The sequence below is a fragment of the Hypanus sabinus genome, chromosome 3 (assembly GCF_030144855.1).
Source record: "Hypanus sabinus isolate sHypSab1 chromosome 3, sHypSab1.hap1, whole genome shotgun sequence".
Taxonomy (NCBI): Eukaryota; Metazoa; Chordata; class Chondrichthyes; order Myliobatiformes; family Dasyatidae; genus Hypanus; species Hypanus sabinus.
In genome coordinates this window covers 94,699,520-94,712,083 of record NC_082708.1, presented here as the reverse complement: position 1 = coordinate 94,712,083, position 12,564 = coordinate 94,699,520, and the positions used below count along the sequence as shown (strand labels likewise).

At 44.1% G+C, this 12,564-nt stretch overlaps 1 protein-coding gene across 2 annotated transcripts in view; it reads right to left on the bottom strand.

Annotated features, from left to right (window-relative positions):
* The window catches only part of LOC132391519 (uncharacterized), a 237,636-nt gene that overhangs the window by 42,494 nt on the left and 182,578 nt on the right, over positions 1-12,564 (bottom strand). For both annotated transcript variants that reach the window (XM_059964806.1, XM_059964807.1), the window contains one exon: positions 62-101. In XM_059964806.1, coding sequence (XP_059820789.1) covers positions 62-101 — 40 coding nt within the window. The remainder of the gene's footprint in view (positions 1-61; positions 102-12,564) is intronic.

The following is a 12,564-nucleotide window of genomic DNA, read 5'->3' as shown; positions in this document are numbered from 1 at the left end:
CTTTTTGTATATTTGTGATACGAGTCTCATGCCTGAATTCCTTATTTTTGTGCATACTCACACCTTGGGTCTTCCACCAACAATTCCAGTTAGACCTGGTGCTGTTCAAAACAAAAGAATATTTTGTATAGAATCAGTAATATCAATCATCTCTCCTTTGTTTCCCATAGCAGGCTTACATATATCACATTGGTCCCTGGGATTTATCTTCCTTTAAACCCACATATATTTTCTCCTTTTCAATGGTAAATTGTTTTAAAATTCCACCTTCCTTATCCTGAATACTCCAGCTATGATTTCCTGCTGCGTAATGAATATTATAAGTTTATTTAAGATCTCCTCTGAATAAAATATAGGTTGTTACTTTGGTCCCCAGTGAGCTCTATTCATTCCCTGGTTATGTTCTTGCCCTTAATCTAGGTGTATAGCACTTGGAGAATTTTGTTCAGTTTGTCTGCCAATTTTTATTTTGTGCTCTCTCTTTGCCCCGTAATTATTTTTTTTAAGTAACATTGCTTGGCCTCACCTTGTCTTTAGTTTTCTAAACCTGCCATAAAGTATCTCTTCAAGCAACACACACGAAACACTGGAGGAACTCGGATGTTGCCTATCCTGCCAGGAAAAGAGTAAACAGCAAGTTTTGGGCAGAGACCCTTTATCAGGATGGGGAAAGAGAATGAGTAGTTAGAGCAAAAGGTGGGAGGGGTGGGGGGAAGAATGAAAGTAAGGGAAGGGAAGAGGAGCACCAGAGGGAAATGGGAACGGGAATGGTGAGGGGGTGGGGGTAGGGGGAATCACTGGAAGTTTGAGAAATCGGTGCCTGGCCTGCTCATACCTCCAGCATCTTATGTGATTCCCATTTCCCTCTCCCACCTCATCTCCTATCCCACCCATCACCTCCTTCAGGTGCTCCTCTCCCTTCCCTTTCTTCCATGGTCCTCTAACCTCTCCTATCAGATTCCCCTTTCTCCAGCCCTTTAACTCTTTTACATATCAGCTTCCCAGCTCTTTACTTCACCCTTCCCTCTCACGGTATTACCTATCACCTTGTACTTCTTCCACCCCTCCCTCCACCTCCTCATCTTTTTCTCCCCAGTCTTGATGAAGGGTCTCCACCTGAATTGTCGACTGTACTTTATCCCACAGATGCTGCCTGGCTTGCTGAGTTCCTCCTGCATTTTGTGTGGCTTGCTTGGATTTCAAACATCTGCAGAATTTCTTGTGTACGTCATCTCTATTTTCTTTAACCAACCCTCAACATCCTCTGATCATTGGCCTTATCGTCCACCATTGGGGAATATACTGGCCCTGAACTCTTACTTAATCTTTCTTTGTTTTCCACTTGCCACCCATAATACCCTGCAAGTATTTGCTTCCAATCTAATTTTGCTTGTCCTTGTCTTATTAAATAGACACGGGCACTTCACCTAAAGTCAAGATCTTAATTTCTAGTCCTTCCTTGTCCTTCTTCAGAACAAAGCTTGCAGACGGATGATCACTATTTTCAGAAAGCTCCCCTGCACTTGCTGGACTGCATCCTGCATTAGAACTGTCTCCTCCCTAGTAGGACCATTTACACACCAACTCAGAAAGCTCTCCTGGACAAATTTTAAAAATTCAATTTCTTTTAAGCTTTCGCATGAAAAGCAAACTGTACTTGGAAATCTGAAAGAACTGAAGATAAATAAGTCACTCTGACCAGATGGAAGAGGGTTTTGCAAGAGGTAGTTGAAGAAGTTGAGGAGGCAATAGTCATGATTTTGAAGCGCGTCATTAGGTTCTGGAATAGTTGGAGGACTGGAAAATTACAAATGTCACTCCACTCTTTAAGAAGGGAGGGAGGTAAAAGACAGAAAATTTAAGGTCAGTTAGCCCAACTTCTGTTGTTTGTAAGATGTTGGAGTGCATTATAAAGGAGGAGGTTTCGGGGTACTTGGAGGCACAAGATTAAACAGGTGGTCAGCATGATTTTCTTAAGGGAAAATCCTGCCTGACAAACCTGTTGGGAATTCTTTGAGGAAACAACAGGCAGGATAGATGAAAGGATCCAGGGGAGACTCACAAGGATGATCCCAGAAGTTAAAGAGTTAAAGTATGAGGAGTGCTTGATGGCGCTGGGCCTGTACTCACTAGAGGTTAGAAGGATTAAAAGGGATCTCAATGAAACCTATCGAATATTGAAAGGCCTGATAGAGTGGGAGAGGAGAGGATTTTTCCAATAGTGGGGAAGTCTAGGATCAGAGGGTGCTGCCTCAGGATACAAGGAAGTCCCTTTAGCACTGAGGCAAGGAGGGATTTTGTTAGCCAGAGGGTGGGAGGGTGCTGAATCTGTGTAATTAATTCACTGCCAGACAGCTGTGGAGAGCATGTCATTGGGTATAGTTAAAATGGAAATCAATTAGTCATTGATTAGTAAGGGCTACTAAGGTTATGGGGAGAAGGCAAGAGAATGGGGTTGAGAGGGATAACAAAGCAGCCATGTTGGAATGGCGGAGCAGACTCGATGGGCTGTGTGTTTTAATTCTGCTCCTATGCTTTATGGTCTGAACTCAATGAATATTATGAAAGTAGAAAACTCGTAATACTATTAAAATCAACGTTTATTGTTTTATGCACAAATATATGTTCACATAAGTGCAATGAGAAACTTCCTTGAGGTCATGGGGTTGTGATGATGCTACATTATTCTGTTAACACTTCCCTGCAATTTCTCTCCCTTATCTGTTGCTATTTGGAGGTCTATAATACATCTCTAGCAAAGTGATCACTCTTCTTGTTTGGAGACCCCTCCCCCAAATAACCTCACTTTGAAGAACCATTTTCAATATTTTCCTTCCTCAATGTAGCAATAAACCATGATTTATACTGCAATACAACCTCCTCTTAACATAGAAACATAGAAAAGCTACAGCACATACAGGCCTTTTGGCCCACAAGGTTGTGCCGAACATGTCCCTACCTTAGAAATTACTAGGCTTATCCATAGTCCTCTATTTTTCTAAGCTCCATGTACCGATCCAAAAATCTGTTAAAAGACCCTATCGTATCCGCCTCCACCACTGTTGCCAGCTGTCCATTCCACGCACTCATCACTCTCTGAGTAAAAAACTTACCCTTGACATCTGAGTCTGACCCTGTGGTGCAGAAGGATAGGACGGAGAAGAGGAGAGCTGTCGTCATTGGAGACTCTATAGTCAGGGAAGCAGACAGGAGATTTTGTGGACATGAGAAGCAAACCCGTATGGTTTGTTGCCTCCCGGATGCCAGGGTCCAGGATGTCTCTGATCGGGTGCATGACATTCTGGTACGAGAGGGAAAGCAACCAGAAGTCGTGATGCATGTTGGGACCAACGACATAGGTAGGAAGAGGGATGAGGTCCTGAAGTGTGAGTTTCGGGAACTAGGCAGAAGGCTGAAGAACAGGACCTCAAGGGTGGCGTTCTCAGGATTGCTGCCAGTACTACGTGATAGTGATGGTAAGAATTGGAGGAGATGGCAGTTGAATGCATGGCTGAGGAGTTGTTGCAGGGAGCAGGGTTTTAGATTTTTGGACCATTGGGATCTCTTCTGGGGAAGGTGGGACCTGTACAGATTGGATGGGTTGTACCTGAACTCGAGGGGGAGCAATATCCTTGCTGGTAGGTTTGCTAGCATGGTTCAGGAGGGTTTAAACTAATTTGCAAGGGGGAAGGGACCCGTAGCGATAGAGCAGTGAAAGAAGTGCATGGAATAAAGCCATATCTAACAAATAGAGAGGCTTTGAGGAAAGAGGAGCAGAATAAAGGGTGTAAGGGTAGTAAGGTAGAAGGGCTAAAGTGTGTGTACTTCAATGCAAGAAGCATCAGGAACAAAGGTGATGAACTGAGAGCTTGGATACATACATGGAATTATGATGTAGTGGCCATTATGGAGACTTGGCTGGCACCAGGGCAGGAATGGATTCTCAATATTCCTGGATTTCAGTGCTTTAAAAGGGATAGAGAGGGGGGGAAAGGGGAGGAGGGGTGGCATTACTGGTCAGGGATACTATTACAGCTGCAGAAAGGGTGAGTAATGTAGCAGGATCCTCTTTTGAGTCAGTATGGGTGGAAGTCAGGAAAAGGAAGGGAGCAGTTACTCTACTGGGGGTATTCTACAGGCCCCCTGGTAGCAGCAGAGATACCGAGGAGCAGATTGGGAGGCAGATTTTGGAAGGTGCAAAAATAACAGGGTTGCTATCATGGGTGACTTTAACTTCCCTAATATTGATTGGCACTTGATTAGTTCCAAGGGTTTTGATGGGTCAGAGTTTGTTAAGTGTGTCCAGGATGTCCTGTTACAGTATGCTGACAGGCGGACTAGGGGGAATGCCATACTAGATCTAGTATTAGGTAATGAACTGGGTCAGGTCACAGATCTCTCAATGGGTGAGCATCTGGGGGACAGTGACCACTGCTCCATGACCTTTAGCATTATCATGGAAAAGGATAGAATCAGAGAGGACAGGAAAATTTTTAATTGGGGGAAGGGCAAATTATGAGGCTATAAGGTTAGAAGTTGCGGGTGTGAATTGGGATGATGTTTTTGCAGGGAAATGTACTATGGACATGTGGTCAATGTTTAGGGATATCTTGAAGGATGTTAGGGATAAATTTGTCCTGGTGAGGAAGATAAAGAATGGTGGGGTGAAGGAACCATGGGTGACAAGTGAAGTGGAAAATCTAGTCAGGTGGAAGAAGGCAGCAGACACGAGGTTTAGAAAGCAAGGATCAGATGGATCTATTGAGGAATATAGGGTAGCAAGAAAGGAGCTTAAGAAGGGGCTGAGAAGAGCAAGAAGGGGGCATGAGAAGGCCTTGGCGAGTAGGATAAAGAAAAACCCCAAGGTATTCTTCAATTATGTGAAGAACAAAAGGATGACAGGAGTGAAGGTAGGACCGATTAGAGATAAAAGTGGGAAGATGTGCCTGGAGGCTGTGGAAGTGAGTGAAGTCCTCAATGAATACTTCTCTTCAGTATTCACCACTGAGAGGAAACTTGATGACGGTGAGGACAATATGAGTGAGGTTGATGTTCTAGAGCATGTTAATATTAAGGGAGAGGAGGTGTTGGAGTTGTTAAAATACATTAGGACCGATAATGGTGGGAGTGACAGTGGCCGAGCCTCCGGCACAGAGGACGGCCCTGTAGCTCAGAAGGGTAGGGTTAGAAGAAAGAGGTCCATAGTAATAGGGGACTCAATAGTCAGGGGCTCAGACAGGCGTTTCTGTGGAGGTGACCGGGAGTCCCGGATGGTAATTTGCCTCCCTGGTGCCAGGGTTCGGGACGTTTCTGATCGCGTCCAAGATATCCTGAAGTGGGAGGGTGAAGAGCCAGAGGTCGTGGTACATGTAGGTACCAATGACAATAGGAAGGAAAGGGGAAGAGGTCCTGAAACGAGAGTATAGGGAGTTAGGAAGGCAGTTAAGAAGAAGGACCGCAAAGGTAGTAATCTCGGGATTACTGCCTGTGCCACGCGACAGTGAGAGTAGGAATAGAATTAGGTGGAGGATGAATGCGTGGCTGTGGGATTGGAGCAGGGGGCAGGGATTCAAGTTTCTGGATCATTGGGAACTCTTCTGGGGCAGGAGTGACCTGTTCAAGAAGGACGGGTTACACTTGAATCGTGGGGGGACCAATATCCTAGCGGGGAGGTTTGCTAGGGCTACAGGGCGGACTTTAAACTAGTAAGATGGTGGGGCGGGAGACTATTTGAGGAGACTATGGGAGAGGAGGTTAGTTCACCAGTGGAGCAAGTAAATAGACAGTGTGTGAGGGAGGAAAGGCAGGTGATGGAGAAGGGATGCGCTCAGCCCGAAGATGTAGGGGAGAAGAAAGAAAAGGATAATAAATTTGAATGCATTGTTAGGGATGGAAAGAGAGGAGGAGATGGAGAGTATCTTAAATGTATCTATTTTAATGCTAGGAGCATTGTAAGAAAGGTGGATGAGCTTAAAGTGTGGATTGATACCTGGAATTATGATGTTGTAGCTATTAGTGAAACATGGTTGCAGGAAGGGTGTGTTTGGCAACTAAATATTCCTGGATTTAGTTGCTTCAGGTGTGATAGAGTAGGAGGGGCCAGAGGAGGAGGTGTTGCATTGCTTGTCCGAGAAAATCTTATGGCGGTGCTTTGGAAGGATAGATTAGAGAGCTCCTCTAGGGAGGCCATTTGGGTGGAATTGAAGAATGGGAAAGGTGCAGTAACACTGATAGGAGTGTATTATAGGCCACCTAATGGGGCGCGTGAGTTGGAAGAGCAAATGTGTAAGGAGATAGCAGATATTTGTAGTAAACACAAGGTGGTGATTGTGGGAGATTTTAATTTTCCACACGTAGACTGGGAAGCTCATTCTGTAAAAGGGCTGGATGGTTTAGAGTTTGTGAAATGTGTGCAGGATAGTTTTTTGCAACAATACATAGAAGTACCGACTAGAGATGGGGCAGTGTTGGATCTCCTGTTAGGGAATGCGATAGGTCAGTATGTGTTGGGGAGCACTTCGGGTCCAGTGATCACAATAGCATTAGCTTCAATATAATTATGGAGAAGGACAGGACTGGACCTAGAGTTGAGATTTTTGATTGGAGAAAGGCTAACTTTGAGGGGATGCGAAGAGATTTAGAGAGAGTGGATTGGGTCAAGTTGTTTTATGGGAAGGATGTAATAGAGAAATGGAGGTCATTTAAGGGTGAAATTATGAGGGTACAGAATCTTTATGTTCCTGTTAGGGTGAAAGGAAAGGTTAAAGGTTTGAGAGCACCATGGTTTTCAAGGGATATTAGAAATTTGGTTCAGAAAAAGAGGGATGTCTACAATAGATATAGGCAGCATGGAGTAAAGGAATTGCTCGAGGAATATAAAGAATGTAAAAGGAATCTTAAGAAAGAGATTAGAAAAGCTAAAAGAAGATACGAGGTTGGTTTGGCAAATAAGGTGAAAGTAAATCCGAAAGGTTTCTACAGTTATATTAAAAGCAAGAGGATAGTGAGGGATAAAATTGGCCCCTTAGAGAATCAGAGTGGTCAGCTATGTGTGGAACCGAAGGAGATGGGAGAGATTTTGAATGATTTCTTCTCTTCGGTATTCACTAAGGAGAAGGATATTGAATTGTCTAAGGTGTGGGAAACAAGTAAGGAAGTTATGGAACCTATGACAATTAAAGAGGTGGAGGTACTGGCGCTTTTAAGAAATTTAAAAGTGGATAAATCTCCAGGTCCTGACAGGATATTCCCCAGGACCTTGAGGGAAGTTTGTGTAGAAATAACAGGAGCTCTGACGGAGATCTTTAATATGTCATTAGAAACGGGGATTGTGCCGGAGGATTGGCGTATTGCTCATGTGGTTCCATTGTTTAAAAAGGGTTCTAGAAGGAAGCCTAGCAATTATAGACCTGTCAGTTTGACATCAGTGGTGGGTAAATTAATGGAAAGTATTCTTAGAGATAGTATTTATAATTATCTGGATAGACGGGATCTGATTAGAAGTAGCCAGCATGGATTTGTGCGTGGAAGGTCATGTTTGACAAACCTTATTGAATTTTTTGAAGAAGTTACGAGGAATGTTGACGAGGGTAAGGCAGTGGATGTAGTCTATATGGACTTCAGCAAAGCCTTTGACAAAGTTCCACATGGAAGGTTAGTTAAGAAGGTTCAGTCGTTAGGTATTAATGCTGGAGTAATAAAATGGATTCAACAGTGGCTAGATGGGAGATGCCAGAGAGTAGTGGTGGATAATTGTTTATCGGGATGGAGGCCGGTGACTAGCGGGGTGCCTCAGGATCTGTTTTGGGCCCAATGTTGTTTGTAATATACATAAATGATCTGGATGATGGCATGGTAAATTGGATTAGTAAGTATGCCGATGATACTAAGGTAGGAGGTGTTGTGGATAATGAGGTGGATTTTCAAAGCTTGCAGGGAGATTTATGCCGGTTAGAAGAATGGGCTGAACGTTGGCAGATGGAGTTTAATGCTGAGAAGTGTGAGGTTCTACATTTTGGCAGGAATAATCCAAATAGAACATACAGAGTAAATGGTAGGGCATTGAGGAATGCAGAGGAACAGAGAGATCTAGGAATAACTGTGCATAGTTCCCTGAAAGTGGAGTCTCATGTAGATAGGGTGGTGAAGAGGGCTTTTGGAACGCTGGCCTTTATAAATCAAAGCATTGAGTACAGAAGTTGGGATGTAATGCTAAAGTTGTACAAGGCATTGGTAAGGCCAAATTTGGAATATTGTGTGCAGTTCTGGTCACCGAATTATAGGAAAGATATCAATAAATTAGAGAGAGTGCAGAGACGATTTACTAGGATGTTACCTGGGTTTCAGCAATTAAGTTACAGAGAAAGGTTGAACAAGTTAGGTCTCTATTCATTGGAACGTAGAAGGTTGAGGGGGGATTTGATCGAGGTATTTAAAATTTTGAGAGGGATAGATAGAGTTGACGTGAACAGGCTGTTTCCATTGAGAGTAGGGGAGATTCAAACTAGAGGACATGATTTGAGAGTTAGGGGGCAGAAGTTTAAGGGAAACACGAGGGGGTATTTCTTTACTCAAAGAGTGATAGCTGTGTGGAATGAGCTTCCTGTAGAAGTAGTAGAGACCAGTTCAGTTGTGTCATTTAAGGTAAAATTGGATAGATATATGGACAGGAAAGGAGTGGAGGGTTATGGGCTGAGTGCGGGTAGGTGGGACTAGGTGAGATTAAGGGTTCGGCACGGACTAGGATGGCCAAGATGGCCTGTTTCCGTGCTGTGATTGTTATATGGTTATAAGTCCCCGGGACCTGACGGAATATTCCCCAGGCTGGTCCATGAGGCAAGCGAAGAGATTGCTGAGCCTCTGGCTAGGATCTTAATGTCCTCGTTGTCCACAGGAATGGTACCGGAAGATTGGAGGGAGGTGAATGTTGTCCCCTTGTTCAAAAAAGGTAGTAGGGATAGTCCAGGTAATTATAGACCAGTGAGCCTGGAAAGCTGTTGGAAAAGATTCTTAGAGATAGGATCTATGGGCATTTAGGGAATCATGGTCTGATCAGGGACAGTCAGCATGGCTTTGTGAAGGGCAGATCATGCCTAACAAGCCTGATAGAGTTCTTTGAGGAGGTGACCAGGCATATAGACGAGGGTAGTGCAGTGGATGTGATCTACATGGATTTTAGTAAGGCATTTGACAAGGTTCCACACGGTAGGCTTATTCAGAAAGTCAGAAGGCATGGGAACCAGGGAAATTTGGCCAGGTGGATTCAGAATTGACTTGCCTGCAGAAGGCAGAAGGTTGTGGTGGCGGCAGTACATTCAGATTGGAGGGTTGGAGGATTGGAGGGTTGTGTCCCACAAGGATCTGTTCTGGGACCTCTACTTTTTGTGATTTTTATTAATGACCTGGATGTGGGGGTAGAAGGGTAGGTTGGCAAGTTTGCAGACGACACAAAGGTTGGTGGTGTTGTAGATAGTGTAGAGGATTGAAGATTGCAGAGAGACATTGATAGGTTGCAGAAGTGGGCTGAGAAGTGGCAGATGGAGTTCAACCCGGAGAAGTGTGAGGTGGTACACTTTGGAAGGACAAACTCCAAGGCAGAGTACTAAGTAAATGGCAGGATACTTGGTAGTGTGGAGGAGCAGAGGGATCTGGGGGTACATGTCCACAGATCTCTGAAAGTTGCCTCACAGGTAGAAAGGGTAGTTAAGAAAGCTTATGGGGTGTTAGCTTTCATAAGTTGAGGGATAGAGTTTAAGAGTCGCAATGTAATGATGCAGCTGTATAAAACTCTAGTTAGGTCACACTTGGAGTACTGTGTCAAGTTCTGGTTGCCTCAGTATAGGAAGGATGTGGAAGCATTGGAATGAGTACAGAGGAGATTTACCAGGACTCTGCCTGGTTTAGAGAGTATGGATTATGATCAGAGCTTAAGGGAGCTAGGGCTTTACTCTTTGGTGAGAAGGAGGATGAGAAGAGACATGATAGAGGTATACAAGATATTAAGAGGAATAGACAGAGTGGACAGCCAGCGCCTCTTCCCCAGGGCACCACTGCTCAGTACAAGGGGACATGGCTTTAAAGTAAGGGGAGGGAAGTTCAAGGGGGATATTAGAGGAAGGTTTTTCACTCAGAGTGGTTGGTGCGTGGAATGCACTACCTGAGTCAGTGGTGGAGGCAGTTACACTAGTGAAGTTTAAGAGACTACTAGACAGGTATATGGAGGAATTTAAGGTGGGGGGTTATATGGAAGGCAGGGTTTGAGGGTCAGTACAACATTATGGGCTGAAGCGCCTGTAATGTGCTGTACTATTCTATCTCCTCTGTACCTACTGCCCAGTACCTTAAACCTGTATCCTCTTGTGGCAATCATTTCAGCCCTGGGAAAAAGCCTCTAACCATACGATCAATGACTCTCATCATCTTATACACCTCTATCAGGTCAGCTCTCATCCTCCATCGCTCTAATGAGAAAAGGCTGAGTTCACTCAACCTATTCTCATAAGGCATGCTGCCCAATCCAGGCACCATCCTTGTAAATCTCCTCTGCACCCTTTCTATGGCTTCCACATCCTTCCTGTAGTGAGGCGACCAGAACTGAGCACAGTACTCCAAGTGGGGTCTGACCAGGCTCCTACATAGCTGCAACATTATCTCCTAAATTCAATTCCACGATTAAAGAAGGCCAATACACTATATGCCTTTTTAACCATACAGTCAACCTGTGCAGCTGCTTTGAGCGTCCTATGGATCCCAAGATCCCTCTGATCCTCCACACTGCCAAGAGTCTTATCATTAATACTATATTCTGCCATCATAGTTGACCTACCAAAATGAACCACTTCACAATTATCTGGGTTGAACTCCATCTGCCACTTTTCAGCCCAGTTTTGCATCCTATCAATGTCCCGCTGTAACCTCTGACAGCCCCTCCACACTATTCACAATACTCCAATGTTTGTGTCATCAGCAAACTTACTAGCCCATCCCTCCACTTCCTCATCCAGGTCATTTATAAAAATCATGAAGAGTAAGGGTCCCAGAACAGATCCCTGAGGAATTCCACTGGTGACTAACCTCCATGCAGAATATGACCCGTCTACAACCACTCTTTGCCTTCTGTGGGCAAGCCAGTTGTGGATCCACAAATCAATGTCCCCTTGGATCCCATGCCTCCTTACTTTCTCAATAAGGCTTATATGGGGTACCTTATCAAATGCCTTGCTGAAATCCATTTATACTACATCTACTATGCTCTTCTATACTTTTCTCATCTTATTAATAGATTTTATATCCTGGAATGTGGGGTTGCCAGTCATTCCCATCTTTCAATCCTGTCTTCATCAAAGCAACACCATTTAATTCCTAAATGTTAATTACCACCCTCAGTCATAAGCCATACTTGTCAGACTCGTCAGATTAAAATAGATGCAGTCCAGCCTGGCACTCCTCCAAGGTGCCTGAAAACTTTTCAGACACTCATTCTTCACACATTGTGGTGACTAGAACAGCACCCATTAATTTAAGTATTTTTACAACTGTAACATGACACCCGAACTCCTACACTCTATGTCTCAGCCAATGAAGGCAAGTACTGTATTTGCCTTCTGCACTATGTGTTTACCTGGCTCATCAGTTTTAGAGAACTGTGTACACATACCCAAGCCTTCAATTCCCAAGGGTTGTGCCATTCACCATGCATCTTCTCAAAGTGCATCAGTTCCATCTTCCATTTCTCACCCACTTTCCTAGTTGATCTCTATCCTATTGCAATATCAAAACACCATTCTTCACCATCAACTATTCCACTATCATCTGCAAACTTATCATAGTACCAATATATGACAATCAGCATAAGTCCAAGCACACCACTGATCACAGGTCTCCAATCTGACAAACGAACCCCCACCAAACCTATTTTGTATCCATTTGGCTAACTCACTCAACAACCCATATATTCTAACATCCTATAGACCCATAGAACACTACAGCACAGCACAGGCCCTCCAAGCCTCCATGTTGTGCCGACCCATATAATCCTTAAAAAAGTATTAAACCCACACTACCCCATAACCTTCAATTTTTCTTTCATCCATGTGCCTGTCCAAGAGACTCTTAAATACCCCTAATGTCTTACCCTCCACCACCATCCCTGGCAAGTCATTCCAGGCACTCACAACCCTCTGTGTAAAAAACTTACCCCTGATGTCTCCCTAAACTTCCCTCCCTTAACTTCCTCGAACCAAGTTTCAGTAACGGCCACAACATCGTAGTTCCATGTACGAATCCATGCTCTACGTTCATCCTCCTTGTTCCTAATACTCCTAGCATTGAAATAGACACATTTCAACCCCTTTAACTGGCTACAATTATATTCTGTCCCCTGCCTGTCCTTCCTCATCAACTCAGAACTCATAGCATCATGCCCTTGTCCTTCTACCTTAATCCCTGCACTCACATTCTGATTCCCACCCATCTGCCAAACTAGTTTAAACTCTCCCCAAAAGCTCTATCAAACCTGTCCGCCAGGATATTGGTCCCCCTGGGATTCAAGTGCAACCCGTCCTT